This window comes from Podarcis tiliguerta (assembly GCF_965153285.1).
Source record: "Podarcis tiliguerta genome assembly, chromosome: 10".
In the NCBI taxonomy this organism is placed as follows: Eukaryota; Metazoa; Chordata; class Lepidosauria; order Squamata; family Lacertidae; genus Podarcis; species Podarcis tiliguerta.
Genome location: NC_139543.1, coordinates 49,474,039 through 49,501,996, shown reverse-complemented (window position 1 = coordinate 49,501,996; position 27,958 = coordinate 49,474,039). Strand labels below are relative to the sequence as shown.

The following is a 27,958-nucleotide window of genomic DNA, read 5'->3' as shown; positions in this document are numbered from 1 at the left end:
CGCAACCCCAGAGTTGTCCATGAGTGGACCTAATGGTCAGGGGTCCCTTTACCTTTACCTTTACCTTTAAGAAACTAAAGAACCGCTTGAAGTAGAATTTTCTATATGCGAAAACTGATATTTATTTCAGAATAGTGTGTGTGCATGACATAGAAAACAAATAGCCATTCTATTTTATTGGCCTAGTCTGAAAATTTAACATTTTCAAATAGAAGGACAATACAGTCATACCTCGGGTTAAAGTCACTTCAGGTTGAGCGTTTTCAGGTTGCGCTCCATGGTGATCCGAAAATAACGGAATGCGTTACTTCCGGGTTTCGCCACTCGCGCATGCGCAGATGCTCAAAATGATGTCACTCGCATGCACAGAAGCAGCAAATTGCGGCACACGCAGACGCAGGTTGCGTTCTGCTTTGGATGCGAATGGGGCTCCGGAACAGATCCCATTCGCATCCAGAGGTACCACTGTACATGCCATTTTATCATAAGTTGAATTCTTGACCTTTAAAAGTAGCAGGGGATGGAGAAGTCTATCTGAGACCCCAGAGAGCTTCTTAGGCGTATACTTTTTGCTTTATTCATTCTTCTACATTGAAAAGCAAGCTCTAATTCTGTGTGCTTGTTATATGGACATGGATTTAGTTTTAATAGACCGTGAATAGAAACCTAAATATATATTTTTGGAAACTTGGATATATATGTTTAAATTACATTTACATTTAGAAATCATTTTAAGGGGGAAAAATAAGGGACAAATGACTTTTAAAAACACTTATGTAAATTGGTTGCCTTTAAATTATAGAATACTTTTTATTCCTCCCTGTTTCTAACAGGATGCATATGAGAAGCTTATATATCTTATAGTGCTATCCATCATGTCACTTAAAATATTTGAAGGTACTCTTTAAATTATTGTATGTATTAAAGTAAATGCCATGTTTGCCAACTAACAAGATTTTAATCAAGGCTTTCAGTGCTGCTAAACAGTTGTTTGCTTTCACATTTGCATATCAGGAGGGGGCTGAGAGCGTGAGTAGGTGGATGTCATGTCCCAGTGATTAATGATCTCTAAGAAGCTGAGAGAGGGGATAATATACACAGCATTTCTACCCCCTGGAGGAAGAATGCAAACACCATTGTGCAGATCTGTGCACAGTCACTGACTTCCTGGTAGCTGGAGAATTTCATACACTTCTTGGCCACAAATAAAACTGTCAGGCGGAGTGACAAAGATCAGAAAGCCAAGCTTTGGTTATTGAAAAGAATAGCTCGAGCACAGTGATCCAGAAAATTAATTTTGTAGGTGTTTGGGAACACCATTCTTATTAAGAAACCAGTAAAAAGGGGCCTTCTGTGGAAACTATCCAAGCTGCCAGTCCCCGTCCCCACCCCTGATTCGATTTTGCTGTTTCTTGCCAATTCAGTTTTACTGAAAGCAAGTTACCTTGCAGAATGTGAGGTAGCTGCAGCAAAACCCAGCCTCCCATCTTGTGTTCTGCATCTCACTTTCTCTTGATGCTGCTTCCAGAAAGTAAAAAAGGAGAATGAGCTATACAGTACTGTGGTCACAGGCATGGTGAAAGATGTTGTGCAAAAAAGAAGTTCTGGTAACTACTTCTAAGTAAAATGTTTGCACAAAGTGAGATAAGAGACAAGAATTAGTGACCGAAGCCATTTGCTGACTTAGATACACTAGAAATCAGTGGAACTTGCCTGTATGGTCTGTATGAATCAGAATAAAAGTGAATGTATGTTTGCTCTTTGCCTGTGCTAATGTTGTGGCTTAAATGCCTTCTAGGTACATAATGCAAGCAGTTTGTGAACTTTTAAATTTAATGCCAAGAAGAGATGTCTAGCCTACAGTGTTATCTTTCAGCCATCAAAATTGTAACATACTAATCTTTGGAAGTATGATTTTAAGATTAGCTACACAGATTACACAGGTAGTTTGTGTGGGGGTGGAGGTTGAGAGAATGGAGATTTTGAAAAACAAAGCTTATCAAAATTGCTTAAGAAAGCGTTTTGCAATGCTTTTCAAGCTAACAACTTCCCAGAATGGAAATAAACCACAAAACAAGGAATACAAATGAGCTAGACTAGATAAGCCTAAATTGCAGTTCCCACTACATGATATCTTAGTGGTGTGTATTAGAATAACAATGCAATTTTCTCCTAAAACCCTTCTCTAGGTTGAATCTTGCTATTCTAGAACATTATTTTTTCAGCATGGGAACTTTTAATTTGCTTAATACATAGAAACCATAAAGTGCTGGGTCATAAAATTTATATACAACAGGAAAAGGAATGCAAATTATACACAAACAGAACAAAACCACTTATCAAAATGCAATATAAATCCTAACACAACTGCCAGTGCTGAGTAAGCATTGTAAAGGTTTTTCTTCTTTTGCAAAAAACAAACCCAGAACAGACAACTTGGTATAAATTGCTATTCCCAGTGCATTTCAAGAAGCATCTCTTATCTAGGGAACTGAAGCCTGCTAACAATCTTGATGCTGCTGTTTACCAAAGCAGCTATTTCCTTTGTCTCCAAGCTATTGCTGTATAATAACGTAGGATGACTCCTGCTGAAGCAGGTCAAAGGCCCATCTAATCCAACATCCTGTTCTCACAGTGGCCAACCAGAAGCCTGAATGGGCGGTAGGGTTATATGTATAACATCACTGGTGCAGAAATTCTAATGCAGACTGCTCACTTGTGTTCTTTTCCCCAGACTTCGCCTTACTACTTTCCCATAAGACTTTTCTCTCTACTGCCAGTTGCCTGTAGGATTGCCAGTTCTTGAAGTAAAAAATTATGGAACTTAGGCAGGGCCCACCTAGGGGAGTGTGATCCTTTTGTGGCTTCACAACAGTCCTTGCTGCCCTAGGGCTTGTTTGAGAGAAATGGCGAGGTCTGGATTTATTATTATTTTTTTATCACATAATCTCAGGAAAGCCTCTATTTCATTTGAGTCCCTGCCCACCAAGTAGTACTATCTGTGCATGCTGTTGGGTCCCTGCACAGACCACAACACAATCCAGTCTATATATGTGGCACAATGAGAAGGCAAAACATACTCACAGAATATATGCTTCAAATGGGCCAAACCCCAGACTACATGCGACATCATGTGTTCGTTACATGGCCAAAGACTTCGGTGTGTGTGAAAGAAACAAAACAGAGGTTTTGTGTGTGTGCCCATTCATGGGAAGCTCTCACACCAGGGAGTAGCTTGGTCTCTTCAAACAAGCCTTTAAAGTAGAGATCTTTCCCAGTCTGCATCTGTATTGGAATTATTTGTAGACATGTTATTCTTTGGGCGTTTGCCACTCTTGGGCTCCTTTGAGAGGAAGTGTGGCATATAAATCTAATAAACAAATTTCAAAAAGGCTAAGAACTTGCTGCTGCTTAAAAATGCTAAGAATTTTAGGAAGATGAATTCCGTACCTTCTTCTACACTTCATGCTTCCATTCCATTGAAGTATACCTGCAATCCTGTTGTTATTTAAACTTTGGAATTTACCTTTTCCTTTATTTGATAATTTCCCCAAAGTCTACCAAATCCCTGAAAATTCTTTGGAATCTAAGATGAAATCTTAGAATGGGGTGTACTATGGGTTATACAGGTACAGCATTATAATCTGCTGTTATGCTAGAACATACAGGTTCTTCAACACAAATGCTTGGCATTCAGATGTGGTGTTTGCTGGCATGGTGTGAAGAAAATAGTGTCATGAATGAGAATGTTTTTAAAATCTGTTTCAGCAACGCAATCAACCTTTTAAGCAATGTTCCAGTTTCTTGTCTGGATGTCCTTATCAGTCCATCGACACAAGAGGATCCTGAGGACACAGATGTCAAATACAATGGCATGAATATGGATGCAATTCAGGTGCTATTGAAGTTCATGGAGAAGAGAATTGACAAGGTTAGATTGTTTTATATAAGAGCTAAAATCATTGTTTTTATACATTAATTAGATGTTCGTTGTCTTGTGACAAATGCCATCTTTTAAAACAGCTGTGCGTGGAAAAGCCACCTCTGGAAAGACTTTGATTTGGAGAAAAGCATTAAGCATCCCCCTCACCTCCTGGTCACTTCACCAATCACATTCACGGCCTTTTGTCCCTTGAATAAAAGCACACATTGTTGCGAACCTGTTATATGGTTTGCAGTAATAATGTCTTGTTGGGCCTTAAAGCTGACACAAGCTATCTCTTAATAACAAAAATGGGCCTGAATCAGAAATCCCCAAGTTTTAACCTATTCTTAACCATCTAATATTTTCAAGGTTGGAAGATGGCCTTGGGGAAACGCAACGTCAGGTAGTTGGGTCTACCTAGGTTTTTTATTTTTAAAAATTGTGTTACATATTCAGTGTTTGCCTACAAACCAAATCACATACAAGTGTGTAGAAAGATGAGTGTGATTGATATCAATATTTTGATTAGATACTAGGGGGGCATAAAAACAAATATTTATGCCATATTTGAGGGATCCTCTGTGCAGAGCAAACAAAACAGCACGTGCACACACAAACATACAGCTATTTCTCACTGAAGCACTGCTTTTAATATCAAACCCACAAATGAAACATAGACTGATTAGTTTTATTAAAGTAAAAGCTATTTGTTGCTTCCCACAATCAGCAGAGGTCCTCGTGTGTGTGTACACACACACACACACACCAACATATCATCACATAGCCATTAAAATAACACAGTACAGATGGAACATATCGTTCATCCAAAATCAGAAAATATCATTTCCTTATCTAGACAAGAATGAACACTAAACAACTATTGAAAGGCAGACCACTAGTGCTGTCTAATGCATGGAAGGCAGTGTTGGGACCAAGTGAGCTTCCTTGTGCAAGGTGTTCCATAATTGGGGGGCTACCATGGAAAAGGCCTGTTATCTTGTTGCTCCCATCTCTTGGTGGAAACACACAGGATGTCTTCAGATGATGATCTCAGTGTCTAGATAGGCTTATACAGGGGAAAGGAGGCTTTAAGGTATTGGTGTCTTGAACCATGCAGGTCAAAGGCAGCACTTCAGATTGGCAGCCAATGTAATTTAGACTGCGTAGTCCCAGTTCATGTTTTGGCTGCTACATTCTGCAGTAGCTTTGATTTCGAACCTTTTTCAGAGACAGCCCAATGTACAATGCATACATCATGATCAGGAATATTTGAAAATCATCCGCATGTCTGAAAACATGTCATAAACATGCCTGAGAACATTAGCCAATCACAGCTCTGGAGGCATTCATTTGTGAATTTTCAGGTGTGGAAATGCTCTTTAAATGGTATGGGAAAGACACGAGGGACCTGCTGTGGAAACTTGGTGACTTGTTTTGAGAAACATTAGAGCAGGAATATGGAGTATGGTAGAAAATCCCAATGTTCTTGGAAGAAAAATGATGTGTCTTGTGATTTCTTATTCTAGGGGAGCAGCTATCGGGAAGGTCTCACTCCTGTTCTCAGTTTGCTAACAAGATGCTGCCGATCTCACCGGAACATAAGGAAGTTTATTAAAGCTCAGGTGAGATACCACAGAGATGAAGATAACAAAGGAATACAAACACTTGACAGGAAGGCTGTTTTAAATATTAAGGGATCTTGTTTATATTTCCACAGGGTATTATAATACCTTTATCTTGCTTTATAGCCTTGGGAAGCCCTTAGAGTTGCTTGCAAAATTATTGCTTGCAAAAAACTCACACTCAAATGGGGGAACCTTTGGCCCTTGAGATGGAGTTGGAATCTAGCAACCATCGTCCCTGCCCATTGGCCAGGCTGACTGAGACTGACAGGAGTTAACCAACAGCTTCGGGGGGGGGGCAGGTTTCCCATCCCTGGAGTACAGGAACGGAAGCTGCATGATGCCCATATGGAACCAAGATTATTCAGGCAGCATTTCTTGCTCTTATCCTTTCCCCTTGGTCTCCTACCTGGCGCTGTCTCCCACTGATGACCTCTGAGACAAGCGAGTGGGTCTGAGCAGCTGGGTCTCTTCCCTGTATTCTCTCACTAGTAGTTGCTCAGCAGCAACAAAGGAATGGGGCTAAGACCTCATTGTAGAGCTAGGCAGAGTGTTAAAGCAGAATTTTTACAAATACTTTTGAATAAGAAAGTGTGGTGAACACTTTCCACTGGAGATTAAATGCTCTTATTACTTGTTTTTGTCTTTAGGTGTTGCCTCCCTTGAGAGATGTATCTAATCGCCCTGAAGTTGGCACAACACTGAGAAACAAACTAGTGCGACTCATGACTCACGTTGACCTAGGAGTGAAGCAAATCGCTGCAGAATTCCTTTTTGTTCTTTGCAAGGAGAGAGGTACAGGCTGGTTCTTATAATGAATGTGGGTGGTTATTCCAGACTTCTGAACAATTGCTTGCCTGGTTATCTCCTGACAAATAGAATTTGCTTCTGAAGAATCACAAATGAAAGTTTTTAAACTGGTAGAGAGTTTATTGAAGTTGTTAATATGTCACAAATGCCTACTTGAGTATGGGCAGGTGGGACAATAAACCTTTTTTTAAAAAAAAATTAATTTTCATTAACAGGCCAATCAAATCACTTTAATTCCAAATCACATTAATTCCAAATTACACAGCCAAATTTTAAAATTTTTGTTGGGGGTACCCATGCTTCGAGCTCTGAAAGGGATCCAAACATCACTCTTGCTGCTGCTTTAATATACATAGTCCTGTCCAAATAATATTCACAGTTCTATTCAATCTTCTCTTTGTTGTTTTCCTCATCTTCTTGTTGTTATCATATATTCCTTTCTTTGTGATCTCTGATAGTCTCCACAAGCGGGTTGAAAACAAACGTTGTTATGTCCTGTGTGGATTTTACACTCATCCAAGAGCCATATCAAAATAGACAGACATCATTTCAACACCTCCGTACAAAACGTTTCTCACAGTCTGTCCTGATCTCCACAGGCCTGCCACTCTCATAAATTTTCTCCGGGGTCCCTGCCATTCCAATGATAGTAACAGCCATAGTCCTCCTCCCCCTTGTTCCTCCTGCGGGCAGGCCTGCCATAACAATCTCTTTTTATGACTGCGTCACAGAGAACTTTCTTTCCTTTCTCAATGTTCCCACAAGCCATATCTTTGATTAGTAATTAATTTCCACACAGCTCTTATCCTCCTGCTTGTGATCAGTAATTTGCAACGATTCTTTCTTAGGGGGAGGGATTATTGGGTACTCACATAACACAAAAAAATAAAAGTTTTTCAGGTGGGACAATAAACTTAGTGGGTTTATTTTGCATGTCTGAATTAGAGGCAACTCTGTACCCCCCCCCCACACACATTAACAGTGTTGTCATTTCACTAGTATGGACAGTTGTACTATATAGTTATATATAAACATCTTGCATTTTATATAAGAAATTGGAAATACAAGTATTTAGTTGCCACAAGAAGTGTAAAATTCTAAAATCAAGGTTTAAATTAGGTTATTTTAGGTGACAATATTTTCCTTTAGCCATGCATGCTGCTTTTCTTAGTTGAATTACTTTTTTCTCTTTTCTTTTTCTCAACTCTTAAGTTCTGTAGAAAAGCAGAAGACATGCCAACTTCACTGGCATCTTAAAAAGAGAACTGTTCCATGCCACATCAGACAGGGAGCATTCAGACAATCTGAAGACTTCGTTTATGTTTGAATATGACTTAAATTTAACAAACTTGTAGAACTCTCTCTCTCTCACTTTTCAGTTGACAGCTTACTGAAGTACACTGGCTATGGCAATGCAGCTGGGCTACTGGCAGCAAGGGGCCTATTAGCAGGAGGAAGAGGGGAAACCTGGTACTCGGATGACGAAGATACAGACACTGAAGAATACAAATCTGCAAAGCCAAAGTATGATACTGCTTGGGTCTCTCACCTCAACCCCTCTCGCCTCCACTGTATTAAGCTTAGACTAGTTGTAGTCAGCTTTGTATCCTCCAGATGTTTGGACTACAACTCGTGTGACCTTTGCTGATGAGAGTTGTAGTCTACAACCTCTGGAGGAGTACCATGTTAGCCACCCCGGTCTTGTCTCTAACGTTGTCTAAGATATGTTCTTTAATTTTTTGGACCTCTGTTTTATCACAAAGGGCTGAATTGTGGACTAAAACTTTGATTACCGTATTTTTTGCTCTATAAGACGCACCCGACCATAAGACACACCTAGTTTTTAGAGGAGGAAAACAAGAAAAAAAATATTCTGAATCAAATGTTGCTGAAGAGGCTTTGCGCGGCTATCCCTGAAGCCAGAACAGCAAAAGAGATTGCTGCGCAGCTCTCCCTCTTGCTTCAGCGATAGTTGCACAGCCTGCATTCGCTCCATAAGACGCACACACATTTCCCCTTACTTTTTAGGAGGGAAAAGGTGTGTCTTATAGAGCGAAAAATACGGTAGCTTCAAGTGACCTTGATTGCAATGGGTGCCCAAGGTACTCCTAGAATTGCCTGCCTGGTGAGCTTATTACTAAGGGTTCTTTGGTAGATAAGCCAAACTAGATAAGCCAATGTAGATTTGAAAGTTGGGGCTACTCATAGGTTTTGGGGCCATTAAGCATTTAGGTATGTTCATGTGTCTTAGATGTCAGCTATAAAGTCATTAAAGAATAAGCTTTGTGAAGGATTATTGGCTATATTTGGTTTTTTTAAAGCTGCCTCATGGAAAAAAATCCTATTTTTCCTTACATTCTCTTTCCCCTTCCCTCCCCGCCCCCCGACCACAAAGCATCAACCTTATTACAGGTCATTTAGAAGAACCAATGCCCAACCCAATGGACGAAATGACTGAAGAACAAAAAGAATATGAAGCAATGAAACTTGTCAATATGTTTGATAAGCTTTCTAGGTAATGTAACTAAGTTGCTTTTCATTTCTGAGGGAGAAATTCTTTGGCTCAGTAGATTGGGCTTGAGACTAAAATGGCCTGGGTAGCCCTGAAAGATGATTTCTGAGATAGATGGAGTCTCTTATTAATTTTCGTGGACCTGTCAGTGGTTTTTAATACCATCAGCCATAGTATTTTACTGGTCACACTCGGTGGGTTGGAAGGAGAAGGCACGGCTTTGCAGTGGTTCTGCAAACCAGGCCAGTTTCAGAGGATAGCATTGAGAGGCTTCTGTTTGGTTGACCCTGTGGAAGTTAATCCAGGGGTTTCCTCAGGGTTCCATTCCATCTCCAATGCTGTTTGACATCTGTATGAAGCTGCTTGATGAGGTTACCTGGAAATTTGGAGGCTAGTTGGCATCCTTCTATTTCAAGAGACCGCGAAGGAGTGTGCCTTTGGGGGTGAGATCAAGCTGTTGGAAGGTTGTAGCACCTGCTGTGACTGTAGAGACTGATATGGGAAAGCTATGTTTTGTTGCAGCTGGGGCAGATAAAGACATCCAGCTGTGCTGCTGCAAATGCACAAACCCAAATATTCCTCATTAGCCATATATGAGCATGAAGCTTTCCAAATAATTGGATAAATGTTTTGTATTCTTCTGGGCCTAGACACATTTTCTTCATAATTTAGATGTTATGAAGAACATCAAGGTTGTTTGACTTGGAGAGTCTTAGTAGGATTCCTTTTAAATGATGAATCATGTAAATACTCAAAAGAGTAGCGGTAGAAAGCTTTGCACAGTATTCCAGAAGAGTGCTAGATATCTAATGTTTAAGAATCTGTTTTTCCTAATCTGTCAAACACTGGCATTCCCAAAACTGCCGTCTGTCTTATAAAATGTAAAATATAGCTAAATTAAACAACTAGTCTGCAATTCTTTGTTTTTGCACATCATGCATGCCTGGATGTTTTCCGTATTAATTAAAATGCTTATTAAATACTTTTTCCTGCAGTTATAAATTGATGGCACAGTTATGAATTAATAGTCTGAATTAAAACGACAGAGTGCTTTTTCCAAGCCAATGTTGTATTAATAGCAGGAATGCTTTTGCTGATGAAACAGTCCCAATTACCATAGTTTGGGTTTTGTTGTACATTGACACGAAGTCAACAAAACAAGTATGCAACAGAACTGGCCTAAGTAGCAGCCTTACTCATTAAAAATACAGAATTAATCATGGCAGTGACTGAAGAAAGCAACGCTTCCATAGGTTTTTCCTCGCCTTTTCTAATTGTGGAACAAAATATTGTACATAAAAGGATTGGCACTATTATGTAGCACTCAATTATAGGGAGGTGAATAGGTCCCCAATACACTATTTTATCAAAGGAACAGGCCGGTGTTTGCAATGTGATTGTTTCATTACAGAGAACCGCCATTAGTTCCATGTGTTAACACTGACCTGTTGTGCACAGGGCAGGCAAGAAAGAAAGACCCTTGAAAACAAGGGAATGGTTTTGGAGTCGTTATCAAGCTAAATGGCAAGCAGGAGGCAGAAGCAAAGATTGTGTAGGTGAATCTGAAGGGATTAATGGGCTATCTGCTAACAGAGAAGGAGAATGCATCATGTTAAGGTTTTCATTATGGCATGTTTTCTAAGAATTGTTGAATATAATCCTTTTTTATTTATAAAAAAAACCTCCAAACTTACTTGGCAGTTCTCAATCAAGGGTCAGTCAAACATGTTCATAAAATATATTAATACATGTGTCTCTGTTCGGAAAAAAAATATGAAAAGTGCCCCAGAAGTCATAATTCTGCCTTTCAAAATGTTTGGTTCTGATGATTTCCCCCTTGCTTCATTTAGAAGATTAAAATATTCTCTGTGTGAAAAAGTTTTCTTAGAGTGATGGATTATGGGCCGTACTTCATATTTTAGAGGACAGAGCTAAAATTTCTACTCTGTGGTGGTCAGGTTTTTGGAATGTGGCAAGTAGTTCTGTATTACGGAAGTATTGCATAGGAATGAAGTCCACTATTCTCTTAATTTTCCTGTAATCTTCCTGGTACCTGCATTACTCAGAACATGTGTTGCTGCGCTATTGGGTTTGTGGCTATATTTTATAAGAAGTTGCTACTTTTCCTGCTTCCCTGACATCACTCACTTACAGTACACTCCGTTATATATGTTTAATCAGAAATGAGCTCCATTAAGCTCAATGGAACTTACAGCCAGGTAAGTATAGGGGTTGCAGCCTTAATTGGTGGAAGTTGTTTCATGTCTCTCTCATAATCTTGGTGATTTCATTCTTTGTATAACCAATTTTGACACTGTGATGGGCCTCTCCTAAACCAGTTTTGAGACACCTGAGAGACACCTGTGAAGAGTGATGTATACTTAAAAAAATAATCTCTGAAAATATGGTGTGGGGGTGATGGGATATGGTTTTGTGTGTGTGTGTGTGTGTGTGTGTGTGTGTGTGTGTTTTGGAGGATCAAAATGTTGCCCTCCTTGGCCTTACAGCTTTTTCCATAATCCACATATAATAAACGAGATTATAATCAGATGTGAGGCAATGAAAGGCTTAAATAAATCTTTGCTAATACTGTTTGATTGGCTTAATCAATAATTAATCATCTTTACATGAGGCTGTAGCTTGTGGAGTAGATATAATTGGATTAGCTGTGAGAGGCCTTCAGAGCTTTGAAGAGATTAAAATGGCTGTCAATCCTGTAATTAAACAGCCGCAAACAAAAGCAACAGTTTAAAAAAGAAAAAAGGAGGGGCGGCAGAGAGAGAGAGAAAGCTGACTGAATCTAAATGAATCCACAAGTCCTTAAGCACCACTAGAGGCTGGCTGTGTAGCCCAGATCTCTTTTCCTGACTGACTACTTTCACTCAGTGAAATGAATATGTATGCAGTTGTGGTTTTGAAGCAGGAGGGGTAGCTACTCCCCACATGACAGGTGGGACATCAACAGCCATGTTAGCAGGATTTAAGAATTAACAAAGGCAGTTTCTTTATTTCCCTATTTTTACTTAAACAGAGAACCTGTTCTTTGTCCTTAGCCCATTAATGGTTGACTTCTCTTTTTTTCATATTGGTCTTAATTGGCTCCATGAATGTGGCCTGCCTGAATTAGGTCTTTATTAGTGTTGTGCTCCTGTTTCCCCCACCAATCAATTTTGTATGAAGCTCTGTTCACTCTTTCATAATAAGGATTTGAGCTCCCTCAAAAATGAGAACGACTTAATATCGGGATTTCCCCCCCCCCCCAATTAGTGTTGGCTTTTTCATTTAGATAATTATTCCTTATCTAATGAAAACATACAGTTCAGTATATACATAATTGGTCTATTTGCTAATGCTTTTATATACTTCTAAATATACATATTAAAATTATGACAAATTGTCAATAAATATAAAACATGTTATTACCTAATTATGCTTCAGCGCAAGAGAGGGTACTTCTTTTCATTCCTTTCCTTCTTTTAAATAAACAAATGATCTACCTCATGAGATTTTTAATCCTTTTTTGTACGTTGTGTTACTAAATTCAAACTCCTTATACCTTCTAAACATTTTTCTGTCTAGTCATTTCAGCTAATTTTAGTCATTTGTTCCCAGAGTTTCCTTACTAAATCCATTCTATTAGGTTTCTGGCTATTTTTCCGGGTTTTTTACCATTGTTATAATATACAGTGCTTGGTTCTGATGGTTTGGGTTTATTTGATTTGATTTTACTTACATAATTCAACAAAAACAAGAGGGGGTTCGATGAGATTTCACAGCAAAAAAAAATTAATAATATCTGTGTCGGTGACCATGGACCAGAAAAATATGCATCAGAAGACATTTTGAATTCTCTTTTTAATAAGGTCTGCTTTTTCAATAGGGAAATAGGGGGGAAATGAGGAGAAGAGATGGCAAATGTTGGCACTGTGGTAGAGATAAAAGTGATTTCATCCACCTATGGCGGAAGTTTGGAAAACCTATAGTTTTGTTGTAGGCCTACAATTAATCTGACACACAGAGTTACTGAAGTGAGATGAATAGGCTAGTTCTCTTTGCTCTTTTTTAATAATAATAAAAAAAACTTATATACTTTTCTTGTTTGCAGGGACAAGGTTATAACACCAATGGGAGTGCGACCAGATGGCACAATGACGCCTTTGGAAGAAGTAGTCTGTCAGTATCAGACCAACGAGCAAGAGAGTTCAGACTCTGACTAGAATATCAGCTGCTTTTCTTTCTCACCCACCTTCCCTTCACCCACAGCATCTTTTATTATCTAAATATTAGACCCTTCAGTGTTGCAGCAAATGTTTTATCCATCAAAATGGATTGAATTATAAATTTTGTGGTGTAACTATACTAGCATTTCTAAGGCCTCGATTTATATAGCAACAAAACACCCCATTTATTAACTTAAAAGCTAATTGTATTTCAGTGGGATGAAAAGTGTAGTGTGAAATTTAAAAATAAATAAATGTTAATATTTATCTGATACACACACCCCTTTTTTTAGATGCCTTACATCAGCCCTCTGTCAAAAGGCAGGAAATAGATTGCCTAATTAGATGGATAAATGTTAAATAAATGTTAGGGGAAATGTTAAATAAAAGTTGTCACAGTAAAATTGTCACTGGCTTAGGAACAAGCTACCCAAACGGCACAGCTTTTTAAATCTCCGGTGTGTGTGTGTGTGTGTGTGTGTGTGTGTGAGTGAGTGAGTGCGCCTGGCTGTCATAATTAAACAGGCTCTGAAGGATGGCCCAGTCTTTTTAAAGCATTCAGATTTAGATCAACTGAATATCTATTTTGTTAAAACACTTTCATTTGTCACCAGATCCAGATTAGATAACGGGCTTGAATCCTGTGACTGCAGAGGGTCTCTCTACATGGCCTAGGTCAGGCATGGCCAAACCTGGCCCTCTAGCTGTTTTGGGACTACAATTCCCATTATCCCTGACCACTGGGCCTGCTAGCTAGGGATGATGGGAGTTGTAGTCCCAAAACAGCTGGAGGGCTGTTTGGCCATGCCTGCCTAGGTGAATAATTCTGTTAAAAAAACTACCCCCAGGTCTTGGGGGTGAAGGCTGGCCTGAAAACATGGGTTGACAAGGCTTGATAGAGGCTTAAACTAAAGAGTTGGGAAAATGCCGTGTTAAACATTCCTTTTTTGCTGCTCGGATGTCTTTATAAAGAATTATGTATGAAAATAGTCTCTAATGTATGAAGCAATGGAAATGGAGGGCAGATTGTGTTGAATTATGTTGCTTATGTGGAAAGAACCTAACTATAACAAATACTCAGTGGAGGACGTGTTGCATTATATCAATAAAACTTTATATAAATTAAATATGTAGCATTGTGAATTTTTAGAACTGAAATTCCCATGTCATTTCGCCACTCCTCCTTTCCTCCTTAATCTACCAAGAAGTGTTTGCTAACTTCAATGGGGTTTTCACTGTAGAACTTCCTAGTAGATTTTGTCCTTGCTCAATTCATTTCCCTGTCTGTAATAAGTTTGGGTTCAATACATTGAGGCAAGACTTAAAATAAAAATAAAATAAATTTTATTTATACCCTGCCCTCCCCAGCCAAGACCGGGCTCAGGGCGGCTAACAACCAATAATAAAAACAAGTTGATTAAAATACAACTTAAAAAACAAGATTAAAATACAACATTAAAACATTAAGATGCAGCCTCTTCACAGGAGGTGAAAGGAAAAAAGAAAGAGGGGGAGGGAATCAAATCAATTCTAAGCCAAAGCCCAGGCGGAACAACTCTGTCTTACAGGCCCTGCGGAAAGAAATCAGATCCTGCAGGGCCCTGGTCTCATGAGACAGAGCGTTCCACCAGGTCGGAGCCAGAGCTGAAAAGGCCCTGGCTCTGGTTGAGGCTAATCTAACTTCCTTAGGGCCTCTATGGTGTTGCTAACACAGTGAATTTCATGAATTTGCAGCCACAACTAGTTTTATGCTGAAGCCTCTTCAGCCAAACAGGCTTCATTCACCCCATTCTCCAGAGATCGTCTTGACACTCCCATCCCAATGTTTCTTTTAAAGAAATGTCTTTAAATTACTACAATCACAACTCTCTAAATCGCTTGATGGGATAATTCATGGTTCCAGTCACTGGGCTGTACCCAAAACTAGTTCTACAGACCCATGGAAGTTAATGGACATGACAGACTTTGGTCTGTTAAGTTCAGTGGATCTGCTGTGAACTGAACTTTGATGGATACAACCCATTGTGTTTGTTCTTCACCCAACCACATATGATATGGTTTGTATCTTTATTTAGGAATATGTTGGTAAAAATTTTAAGTTGATGAAGTGATTGCTGTCCAATGGCTGTTGCTTTGCCTGGTTTGAGCACCAATAAGTCATCTATTCTATGGGCTGGTTTTATAACAAGTAGCCCCCCTCAGTCATCACTAGGAGTATGCAGCCTACTATGGCAGTCGTGTGCAGTTGTCATTTGTGTGGATCGGTGCCACGTTGTGGGGAGTTTACATGGCGTTTAAGGACCTGGGATAGTTCAGTCAGTACAGCATGGGACTTTTAATCTCAGGTTTGTGGGTTCGAACCCCTCACTGGGCAAAAGATTCTGGCATTGCAAGGGTTTGGACTAGATGACTCATGGTTTTTTGCAGCTATGATTCTACGCTTAGCCATGATTTCCAGGGCAGACTGAAAAGAGGCCCCTGTACCAATTTTACCAATCCATGGTGAATCCATCACGTTCCTCCATCAGACGTATTCACAGTAGCCAACTAATAGTACAGTCTCTGGGCCTTTATTGGCCCAGATATTTCCCTTTGCACTTCTTACTCCAGCTCCATCAGATCTAATATTGTAGATGATGACTGTATGAGACTTCCTGCCTCAGGGGCGAAGGGCATGGAGAAAGTGAGTTAAGTTGTTGGTAGTTCTGCATTAAGATTCTCCAACATACTTGAGGTTTTCCTGTTCTAAATCTCGTTTTTAAACAGTCTACAGGTGGGGTAACATGAATACAAGCTTTCCTCTTGGAAAGAGCTCATAGGAATTGCTCTAAAATATCACGGTTTGGCGGGGAACAGAGATCTTGCAGAAATCGTCTGTTGAAAAGGGAGTAGAAATGAAGCAAGGGAAATGAAATCAGCCTCTGCTTCTTGATACTGGTCTCCTTGGTATTCTTTGCAAAACAAGTGTGAACTCAAGGGATCCTATTATAACAAGTGTATAAATTTTGTGTCTGATGTAAGAGCACATGTGTATTCTTATACGCAACTATATATATGTTGCACGATTCTGTGATTTGCATGGTGCAGATGCTGTGTGCAGAATTCAGAAGCTTGACACCTTTAAAAAAAACTTTTTAGCATTTGATGCTAGAATGAAAGTTAAGTATACAAAAGTGGGCTAAAAAACTGAAGCTGGAGGGCAGTGGTTTCCAGGCATATGCCTTCACTGTCTTCTGCAGCTCTATGCTGCTTCCCTTGACAGTCAGATAAGAAATGTGTGTGTCAGAACAATGCTCCTTTTTCTCCAGTGGGAACAGAAAAAAAGAGAGAGCAAAACTATTCTAGAAGGTGACGAACCTGCCTCAATTCCCCAATACTGCATGGACATCATTATTACGATGTTATGCAGTCACAGGCAAATCTGAGCTTTGGTGGAGCATCACAAACAGGACTGCACTTTCTATGTGTGGACCTGATGTGGACCTGCACTTTCTATATGTGGACCTGATGGAAATCATTGTTTTTTCCTCAGTTTTTCAACAACTGTGGATATTGATTTTTTTTAATTAAAAAACCAAACCTTTAAAACTTTAAAAACATTTTTTAAAATGGATTCTCCTATCAAATCCTGACAACAAGAGGCCTACACAATGGTTTCTGCTTGTACAACGGGGATTTCCCCTAAAACTGGCTCTGGGTGAATCAGGAGAAGACCAGAACAATCTTGCTTGAAGGAAACGTTTGTAATGGCGCAATGTTGAATTCTATCCATTATATCAATAATGCAAAGAAGCTGCTATTTTAAAAACCACATTTTCATGTGAGGCCATTTTTCTTTTTCTTTTTTACTTAATATGGATTTTGTATATGTAGACCTGCCAAAAGTTTTTAATGAGTTCTATTTAATCACTACCCAATTATCATTTTTTTAATTAATGGCTATGAGCTACCTCGCTAAAATAGTAAATACCCACAATGGTTTTAATGTATGACGTTCCCTCCCCCCCTTCCAGTAGAGCAAACATTACCATATTAATCCACCTCTTGCATCTTATTCAGAAAGAGCAAAGTAAACTGTAGTGTATGCAGAATTCTAAATGAGAATTCCATCGGATTCTCTTAGCACAAAACAGCTAATGAAATCCTGGACTTTAATAAGGCAGGCTGTAAAAAGACTGTTCTACTGCTCAAACTGTGGAAAAACAGACTTTACAAATCTTCGATGAAGAAAAAGTTAAACAAGCCAATGTGCAAGATTGAGTCTTTTCTAATGCACCTGTGAAAGATACGCATTTTTATTTTATTACATTACATGTGTATACCACTCTTCATCCAAAGATCACAGGGCAGTTCACAACATCAAAATACATATTAAAACAAAAAGAAACTAACAGCTCCCCCCCCCCCAGCACATTTTAAAATGCATAGACGTTAATCAGCCAAAGGCCTGGTTATAGAGAAACATTTTCACCTGGTGCCTAAAGATGTATAATGATGGTGCCAGGTGAGCCTCTTTGGAGAGAGCATTCCACAAATGAGCAGGTATGTCAGCATCTCCCTAGAATCTGTTAATGGAAAATACCATATTTTTCCGTGTATAAGTCTAGGTTGTTTTTTTACCAAAAATTAAGTTTAAAATTGGGGCTCATCTTATACACAGGTAGTGCTGAGGGGTGTTTTCTTAATTTGGAATCCCCCAAAATAGGGGCCGTCTTATACATGAGGGTGTCTTATACACAGAAAAATACAGTAATTGCTAATATTTGCTTAGGGGTTTTTTTATTTTTTTAAAAAATCTTTTTATTAATTTTCGTTAACCAATCAAACACAAACAGCAACAAAACAAAATCACCACAAAAAAGAAAACAAACAACAAAAAGCATCATACAAATTATTGACTTCCCTCCCCCTCGGTTTTGGATTATATTTTAGATTTTTAGAAAAAGAAACTGATTTGTGCCAGCCAGGTATGCAGCCTTTGGATCAGCAAGTTCTGAAATTAAATTGACTTTTACATTGCTGTTACATCACACTGAAACCACTGTGAAAGGAAGGCATGTCTATCAAAATTCACAAACCCCCAAAAGCAGACCCTCCAAGTGCCCCTAATTTCCAGGGATGTCCATTATTTAGAGAAGCCATCCCGGTTTCTGATTTGATCTCAGAATGTCTCGCTTTTCATCAGGAAGTCCCTATTTTCATTGGAGAAATGTTGGAGGGTATGGAATTATCCAACCCCTAAGCCACGGGTGTCAAACACAAGGCCCGCGGGCCGAATCCGGCCCGCCAGACCTCGTCATGTGGCCCGTGTAGCCGCCAGCCCGGCGGAGGAAGGCGGAGGGGAAGGCAAAGGCCAGCAGCCTTGCTCCGCCGGAGGCGCCCCGACGCCGTGTTTCCCTCACGAGGAGACGGGCGAGGAGGTCGCCGAGCAGCCGTCGCCGCCACCTTGCCGCCTCTCCTGGGCCAAAGGGATGGCGCACCGCCTGCGAGGTGAGTCGCCGCCCGGCCGGGCCCTTCTGTCGCCCTTCCCGGCTCGCATCTCTCCTGTTTCACCTTATTACTTTTATGTTACTCGCGAGTCTTCTGCTCTGAAGACAGATGCAAATAATCCGTTCAGCTCCTCTGCAATCTCCTTTCCCACCTTTAGCACACCTTTGATTCCCTTGTTGGCCAAAGGCTCTACCACAGGCATGTCCAAAGTCCGTTTTGGGGGCCTAATCCAGCCCCTTCGGCAGTTTATGGGGTAAAATCCTCCAAAAACCTCTCAACAACTTCAACCCTAAAAAAAACACAACTCAACAATTTCAATCCTAAAAAAAGTGCAACAACTTTGGTTGGCCCTCACGGCCCTTCACTTCATCAAATCTGGCCCTCCTTGAAAAAAGTTTGGGCACCACTGCCCTAAGCCATCTGAAGGCAATCCTGTATAGGGAAGTTTTTTAAATTTTTTAATGCTTTTTTATGTTTTTATATATGTTGGAAGCTGCCCAGAGTGGCTGGGGCAACCCAATAAGATGTGGTGTATAAATAGTAAAATTATCATTATGGAATGAGAAGTCCCTATTTTCATCGGAGAAACATTGGAGGGTATGTAAAAGTAAAGGAGCAGAACAGACCAACTGATCTCAAGTTTAGGTTCTCCTTATAACATATAAAAATCATTGAAGCACCATTCTATGGAAGAAACATTAACTTGATTAAAAGCAGACAGATTAAAATGTATTCCTCTACTAATCTAAAAGGCAGAAGTATGATAGTTTGTCTTAATTTAAAATCTGCTAGAAAAGCATGGTTGTCGAATAATGATTTCAATGGTTCCATATGATAACTGCAACAGGTTGTAAAATTAACAGGCTATGCCCTACGTAGTACTTCAGCATTCGTGCCCATGAATTTGTAGGTGTGTCCTCTGTCCCATCACAGATAGATGTGCCAACCATATAATACTTACCTGAGAGTGTTGTTGTTGTTTAGTCGTTCAGTCGTGTCCGACTCTTCGTGACCCCATGGACCAGAGCACGCCAGGCACTTCTGTCTTCCACTGCCACCCGCAGTCTGGTCAGACTCATGTTTGTAGCTTCGAGAACACTGTCCAACCATCTCGTCCTCTGTCGTCCTCTTCTCCTTGTGCCCTCCATCTTTCCCAACATCAGGGTCTTTTCCAGTGAGTCTTCTCTTCTCATGAGGTGGCCAAAGTATTGGAGCCTCAGCTTCACAATCTGTCCTTCCAGTGAGCACTCAGGGCTGATTTCCTTAAGAATGGATGCGTTTGATCTTCTTGCAGTCCATGGGACTCTCAAGATACCTGAGAGTAAACTGCACTAAATAAAGTTTCTGAATAAATATGTGTGGGATCATACTGTTATCTTCTAATGCTGGAGTCCCCCCAGCACACCCAGACAAACACCCTTCCCTGCACCAGTCAAAGTCTCCTGCACCAATAATAATAATAATAATAATAATAATAATAATAATAATAATAATAATGTTAAGAGTTATTGACATTCTGCTGTTTGGGAGGAGTTTGTGTGATTTGGAGGTGTTCCCTGCTTTTTTGCCTTTTAATTTTTTTTTTTTGGGGGGGGGAGGGCTTGCCTGTTTTGAGGGAGATTCTGAGCATTATCTATTTTTTTGTCTGTGACATTAATTATTATTGTTTGAAAAATTCATCCTTCCTTCTTCCCAGAGAAGCCCAGAGGAACACAAACAACAAAGCGGCAAAACAATGCAATTTAAAAAAATAAACATTTCAAAACATTGGGTGGCATTCAACTAAGCTTTCTGCAGAGCAGGCCTATTTATATTAATAAATCTAACTCATTCATTTCAGTGAATCTGCTCTGAGTAATAGTTAGTTGAAGACCACTCATTAATAATATCTGTAAACATCTGCCTATCCAAACTGCTAATAATTTAAAGATTGCCCAGAACAATATCTGTCTCTCCTGTTGGATGAAGAGGAATGCTTTTAAATTCCGCCTCTAGGTTTATAATGAGGAAAGCAGGTCTGCCTCAGGGAGATTATTCCACAAATTGGGAGCTACCATCAAGAAGGCCTTGTCATGGGTCAGCACCACCAACTTCCCTGCTAATGGAAGGGCAAAGGTATTCAGTGGTGCCCATGACAGTTTGTTAGATTTTGAAAATCTAACCGCCAAAAGACTGGGGATTGTTTGAGAGAGGCTGGGGTGAGAGAGTGCTGAAAATGGATGAATAACAACACCAGAAACCTGCACTTACAAACATTTTAACAAACCATCCCTAAAAGGCCAAACCAGGGACAATTTACCAGCAACAACTTCTAGAAATGTCAACCGTAAATAGGGAGAGTTGGGATGAATGCTTTCCTTCCAGATTTCTAGACCTCTTTAAGGGCAATTAGTACTTTCTTATACAAAACACAAATGCTGTTCTTTTATTTATTGTTATTGAGCTGTCCTTAACTCCCAACCGGAGAAGAAAGGTTTGCTCATTCCAAATTGCTATATGCATGCTTTATACAAGATGGAATTGGTGAGGACAGAGCCAAACAAACCCACATCTTCCTGGGCACACATCACACTGTTGTGTGTTTTGTACAAATTAGCATATTATGAAGCCTGATTGTTGCTTTCTTTTTTTATTCTTGAGAGAACTAATATCTGACAAGCTTTTCTTAAGCTCTGAACTCTTCCACACTTTTGCTTGATTACGGCCAAGTGACCCATATTTTAAAAAAGCATTTACAAAAAAATTAATAGCTCTTGCTTTTGTTCTCCTGGCTTTCCCAGTGAAAAGCTAAAATGTTTTTAAATTGTCACTTTTTGACGGAGGTAATGGCTGTAATATATTTAGTCTCTTTCTCCTTGTTGTGCTTAGAATGACTATGCTAATAAAGGGCACAGCTGTAGATTCTTTATGGCTTGCTTTTGTGGGGGGGGGTGATGGAGGACATGGGGGGGGGGAGAGAGAAACCTCGAGCCCAGAATGACTGTGTGTGTGTCAACAAATGCAGCTGGGAAAGAGAAAAAGAAGCCCCTTGCAGGCCTCTGCAACTTAAAGTCCAAGATAAATGATGTTCCCATTTTAAAAAAAAAGAAAAAGAAAATGGAGGTTGGAATTCAATAAAAGGGAGGCTGAAAAAAAAAGGAGAGAATTGCCTAAAACTAAAGCCTTTCTCCCTGTCCAGACAGCTTACAAGAGAAATGAGCAAAACTGAGCACAAAAAGAGGGGAGAAGCTCGGAAAAAGGGAAAACAAAGACTTATCTTGCAAAATATATTGCACTACCAAATTATCAGGAGTGCATTTTCCCTTGGGGCTAGTGAGAATACAGTTAGATGGGGATGCAGTAGCCAGCTTTTAGAACCTTATCTGTTGGCTAGGCAAGGAATAGGCTTTATTTTTTGGTCAACAAAAGCCAGTATTTCTGTGCACTATGAAATATGGTTTATTGCAACTGTAAAAGTCAGCTATGGAGTCAGTTCAAACACGTATTGAAGAGTTTCTGAAAATATGCAGCTCAAACGTGGTTTTGCTTGGTGCCAATTGAGGACTAATCCAGATTATACATTTAAAGCACACCCAACACACATTTATTTGCTCCTAAGAATCCTGAGAACTGTAGCTTAAGGAGGCTGAAAATTGTAGCTCTCTGGGGAGAAAACTGTTGTTGATCTGCCCATAGTGGGCATGAGGGAACTTAAAATTGAATTTGAGTTTTAAAATGAATTATTTTAAATGCTTATTTTGGGGGAACACTAGAGTCACATTTTGGGAATCAGTATTTATGCCTACTAGGTTCTAGTGCTTTGAATTGGGCCCAGAACCTAATCAGCAGCCAGGCTTGCCCCATTGAGCAACCTGGCTGCTGAATTGTCCACCAGTTTAAGTTTCCAAACCATATTCAGAGTCTTACCAGGGATATAAAATAATAATAATAATAATAATAATAATAATAGAGATAGTCCCATGTATAATGAGTTGTAATAATTTAATCTAGTTGATGGACTTTTCGGAGCTAGCCGACCTGACGGGAATAGTCCGCAACCAGAAGGAGGAGGAGTACCAGGAGGAATGGATAAAATTTGATGACTATTTATTTAAAATGTTAAGATAATTGGAAAAAACTTGCAAACACCAGATTGTTTTAGGATTTAAATATGTGATGTTAGAGAATAATATGTTTAAAGTTAAAATGAAAAGAAAGAAAGATGTTAAGGGATTAAGTTAATTTTATGAGAAAATCTGGTTTTGGAAAACTGTTACAATGATATACTTTGAAATTCATCCAAAGGGATTAGAGGAAATCACTTAACAATGTTACTAAAATTGGATTAAGTACAGTTAAGATTTTTGTTTGTTTGTTGAAAAATTTTGGAAAATCAATAAAAAAAATTGAAAAAATAATAATAATCTAATCTAGAGGTTACCAAAACATAGACAACAGAAGTTAGGCTATCTCTGCCCAGTTAGGGGTGCAGCTGGACCACCAGTTGAAGCTGATGGAAGGCATTCCCTGCCACTGAGGCCACCTGAGCCTCATGAGACAGCAATGGATCCAGGAGTACCCCCAAGCTACGTACCTGCTCCTTCAGAGAGAGTATAACCTTGTCAAGAGCAGGTCACCTCCCATCCATTCATTTTAGGGAACCACCCACTAACAGTTTCTCACTCTTATCTGGATTGAGCTTCCCCCCCGAGATTGATATTTCTTTTGTGAAATGGTTAATTTCTCCACAAGCACGATGCCTCATACTTGCGGAATCCAGTCTTCAAAAATATTTGCATTTAAAAATTTCCAATTTGTTGCAATCGCTAATCCAGCTGCATTTAATAAAAGGAGGATGAGGTCGTTCTTGGTTATGTTCTTAATCTGAAGAGTGAAATAATATAGTGGAGCTAATTCTACCAGTAGTGATTGTTCCATCATTTGATTGTATGTATATTGATAAATATTGATGTTGATATCGACCCTGTGTGGGTCTGTAATATATACATTTGTACTCCAAGTGAGCAATTTACATACTCGGTTTCATTTCAGCCCGTTAGGCCAACAACTGCTCACAAGACGCAGTGTATCTGATATCGGTGCCTTGTTCTTATTCATGCTTCCGCCTTCTTTGCAAAATCTTCTTGGTTTTGTTTTGTTTAAACCCCCAGGGGAGACTGTTTTTTAAGAAGCTACTCAGGCTGACACTCCCCCATTTTCATTTTGAAAGGTCAGGCTGAGACTTGGCAGTTGTATAGGAGCCTGTCCCCTGTAAAGAAAGTCTTAACTAGCCAGGCAGGGACTTAACCCAGCCATCTAAAAACTAACATTGTCACTAGGATATGGAGAAACCATGGTGAAGAACTAGCAACAGCCCGGCCACGGCAGAGTGAGCGGTCGGCATCTGCTTGGCGGGCCTTTATCGTGTCGTGTTGTTTGTACGATTCAAAACGCGCAAGACGATTGTTGAGATGATGTAGACAAATTGACTCAAATTAGTTTAGCATGGGCCAAGCAAAGTTTAAACGCGCTGAGTCCAGACACATAGCAACAAGTCCGCTGCACTTTTGGAAGGGAGTGTATTGGAATTGCTAATTTAAGAGCGAGAGAGAAGATCGTGGGGAATGCAATGAGGGCTGCTGCTTTTTTGCCTTTTTAATACAATAATAATTACAGTGGAGTTTTCGTTTAAAATATTATCCATCTTACAGCTTGATCTGTAGCAGTAAATTAATTTGTAGGAGTACTTATGTGCTCGAACAGTTTTATCTCGGGAGTGTTATTTGATGGCAAACAAATTCACAAAGAATTACTCCCACCCAAAAAAAAAAAAAGATTAAAAGGATTTTGAGGGGGTTTTTTGTTCTTTGCTTTCAATCAAACTTTCCCAAATCCTGCAGCATAATACGTTAGTGCCCTATGCCATCCATGGACCACCAGGGGTGAGCATCTTATGGTATTTACAGTAATCTAATTACACCAGGTCTTCAATTCACAGCCTGCTTTGGTATACAGGCTTTCAACTTCCAGTCAGGGTTTCCATTTTTTAATCTTTTAAAATAACAGGGTAACAGACAGAAGGGGAGTGAATTGGAAAAAGAATGGACACAGTCCTGCAGAAGTTAGTTGTGACTAATCCAATTCCATTGCTTTCATGACTAATGTTTATTGAATTGTGCCTAATATGTGAAATGCTATATTACCACTTTTCTATTAAAAAAAAATGACACGTTTTTTATTAATGTTGCTTGGTCCTTAGATATATGGACATTTATTAATGTGTAAGAAGATACTCCACAGGTGAGAAAAAGTGAGAAATCTGTCCTCCTGAAATCAATGGGACTTAGATAAGTTTTGGCTGGATCTTTCCCAAACTGTCAAATGGAAAAAGCCATGTTGGTACTTCTAATTGTTTGTCTGCATGGCTACAGCAGGAGAACACAATGATGAAATATTCTGATTGAATTAAATTACAATTTTATTTTCTGTATTAACTTCTAGGAAAGCTTCAATATTCAAAATTGTTACTGATACCTACTTACTTTTTATTTCCTTTATATATAGGCTGGGAGAGATGAATGGAAGCCATGAATGGAAAATTGGCTCCCCCAATTTTCACCAATTCCTCCTTCCTGCTGCAGCCCCCCATGCCACATTCCACACCTTTCCAGAGGTTCCCCTAATCCAATTGAATAGTTTTTCAGGGTGCAATGAAGGCAGGAAAACCCTACCATGCAAGTGGAGTTTAATTTGCTCATGTTTGGGTCCAGTCCTTAGAGCTTGACCCAAACAAAGCTGTATGTGTTGCAGTCCAAGCCTATTCACATTTACCCAGAAGTAAATTTAACAAGGGGACGCAGGTGGCACTGTGGGTTAAAACACAGAGCCTAGGACTTGCTGATCAGAAGGTCACTGTTCGAATCCCTGTGACGGGGTGAGCTCCCGTTGCTCGGTCCCTGCTCCTGCCCACCTAGCAGTTCGAAAGCACGTCAAAGTGCAAGTAGATAAATAGGTACCACTCTGGCGGGAAGGTAAACGGCGTTTCCATGTGCTGCTCTGGTTTGCCAGAAGTGGCTTAGTCATGCTGGCCAGATGACCCGGAAGCTGTACGCCGGCTCCCTCAGCCAATAAAGCGAGATGAGCGCCGCAACCCCAGAGTCAGTCACGACTGGACCTAATGGTCAGGGGTCCCTTTACCTTTACCTTTAAATTTAACAAGACTAATTCCCAAGGAATATAACTGTAGCATTAGTGCCACATAAAACCATTGAAGTAAAATATGCAGATACACCATTTAAGTCTCTTGAATAAGACTATCTTCCTCTAGATTGCACATAGTGTTCCAAACTACAAATTCCACACCCAACAACAGCATCAAAAACCCAATGCGGGCCCCTGGCATGCAATAAACATGCCAGATTTATGGGTTTATATGTTTTTTGCACATGTGGTCTTCTATGCATCCAGAGTCATGTCTGCACGTATATTTCCAGTGAATGCACACACAGAGGTACTTTGGATATATATGTGTATATACAGTAGGGAACATACAAGGAAGATTTCCCCATCCCATCTACCTAAAATACTTAACTAGATATGCCAGTGATTGAATTTGGGATCTTCTGTATTCAAAACATGCGTTTTATGTGTTTATTTTAGCAAGATTTATATATCACTTTGTCTCCAAAAAAGTCATGTGGTTTACATGACAGTATTTTAAAGCAGAAATAAAAACAGACTTCTTCAAGATAGCTTCAAGTAGTGGCACCAATGTGTGCTTCTCTTTCCCTCCTTCTTCTGCTTACCTTCATCTCAGCAAATTCACTTTGAGCCACTGTAATTGGGCATGAAGTTTTGCATATTGGAGGGAAGAACTGTAGAGACCTTGTCAGCTCCAAAAGAGAGCCCGCTCCTTATGAAATAGTTTGCTGGCATTGTTTCTGTCCCCTCTGCTGACAAGTGACCTTCTGCATCAACTATGCTAGAAGAGGCCTGTGTGGACATAGGAGGTCTTTCTGTTTAGGTATTGAGATTTACCACCTGCCAAAGGGGTATAGCAGACGAAGGGCAAAGGAAAAATAGGCAAGATCCGGAACAAACATGAAGGCATTGTTCCAGCTCCATCTATACAAACTTTGATCAAAGATACCCTTACTTTTATTGTAGATTGTAAAAAACAAAAGCCAATCCTTCAAGAAGCTACAAAAATTACCTAATGGATGTGCCATTACTGCCATCTAGCTGTACAAGGAAATGCTTCTTCCTTGAGGATAGTGTATTTATTTGGTTTTTAGCTATTCTAACCTGTCTCTCCAAATGAGCCCACGGAGGCTTACAATAAAGGAAACTAGTGTCATCTGAGACCACAAACCAGCAAACGAATGCAGCACAGAATGAAAAACCAAAGCAGCAACAGCAGCAAAATCCAAAAACAAGAGAACTCCCAAAGATAGATTCTTCATTCCTCATAAGCCCACGACAGGGGAGCTTAGGATGCCCTTCTAAAACCAAAAAGGAAGTGCACTGATGGGCCTCCTTTCAAAATTTTATGAGATGGCACCACTGCTAAGCTATTTTATATCAGGTCAAACTGTCCATGTAGCCCACTTTCGTCTACTCTGTCTGAGAGTTCTGTGAGCCACATTGTTTAATTATTCTTTTCCCCTTACTAATCCCACCTATCTTCCAAGGAACATAAGGTGCCATACATCGTTCTGTCTCTCCACACCCGTTTAAATCTCACAACTGCCCCATTTTGAAGGTTAGGCTGACAGATGGTCACTCGATGGTCAAATGGGGATTTGAGCCTAGGTTTCCTGGACTGACGCTCTAACTGCTGTACCACATTGGCACCCAGGTGCCTCTTGGACGCTGACTGGCAAGGCATAAGGGAGGCAACCATATTGCTCAGCCTCTGGTAATATAACGATGTGGTTCGTTGGGATCCATTTTTACATTCTTCTCGGTCAATTAAGGATAATCGCATCCACCGGAATTGTGCAAGAAAAGGAAGACACTAAATCTGGTCAACCTCCATTGAAAGCTATACAGGTAATTTTGTCTTGCTGTGTGCTAAAGAAATTCCACTGAGCCCAGGACCGATGAACAACATGGGGCTCAACAAATCCTTCACCCACCCACAAACTATGAATGCACATTTCTATCTTTTAATCACTATATTATCCAAAGCAACTGTATGATTTAAATTCAAGTACATTGCTTTAAATATTTTGTGGATTGGCCTCATTGGATCTGTTTTTGTATTATTAATATTGTTAACTCATTTGACTTATTTTTAACTTGTTTAAAAAGCAGTTGCTTAGCAGGACAGAACACACTGCTCCAAGGAAATGTTGTTGCAAGAGCTCCACCTGCTGTCATTTTAAAAGCATTGCTTCTC

The 27,958-nt window shown here is 39.8% G+C and overlaps 1 protein-coding gene across 5 annotated transcripts in view; it reads left to right on the top strand.

Moving 5' to 3' along the window:
* Positions 1–14,216, top strand: part of RIC8B (RIC8 guanine nucleotide exchange factor B) — a 28,595-nt gene extending 14,379 nt beyond the window's left edge. For 2 of the 5 annotated variants that reach the window (XR_014502292.1, XR_014502293.1), the window contains exons 5-11: positions 3,769–3,931; positions 5,452–5,547; positions 6,198–6,342; positions 7,737–7,881; positions 8,753–8,872; positions 12,975–13,764; positions 13,882–14,216. Coding sequence is in view for 2 of the 5 variants with exons in the window: in XM_083400229.1 (XP_083256355.1) it covers positions 3,769–3,931; positions 5,452–5,547; positions 6,198–6,342; positions 7,737–7,881; positions 8,753–8,872; positions 12,975–13,086 (781 nt within the window). In the remaining 3 variants the exon portion in view is untranslated. Of the gene's footprint in view, positions 1–3,768; positions 3,932–5,451; positions 5,548–6,197; positions 6,343–7,736; positions 7,882–8,752; positions 8,873–12,974 lie in introns of all 5 variants that reach the window. The other 3 variants (XM_083400229.1, XM_083400230.1, XR_014502291.1) reach the window with 2 other exon arrangements.
* Positions 14,217–27,958: the final 13,742 nt, after the last annotated feature.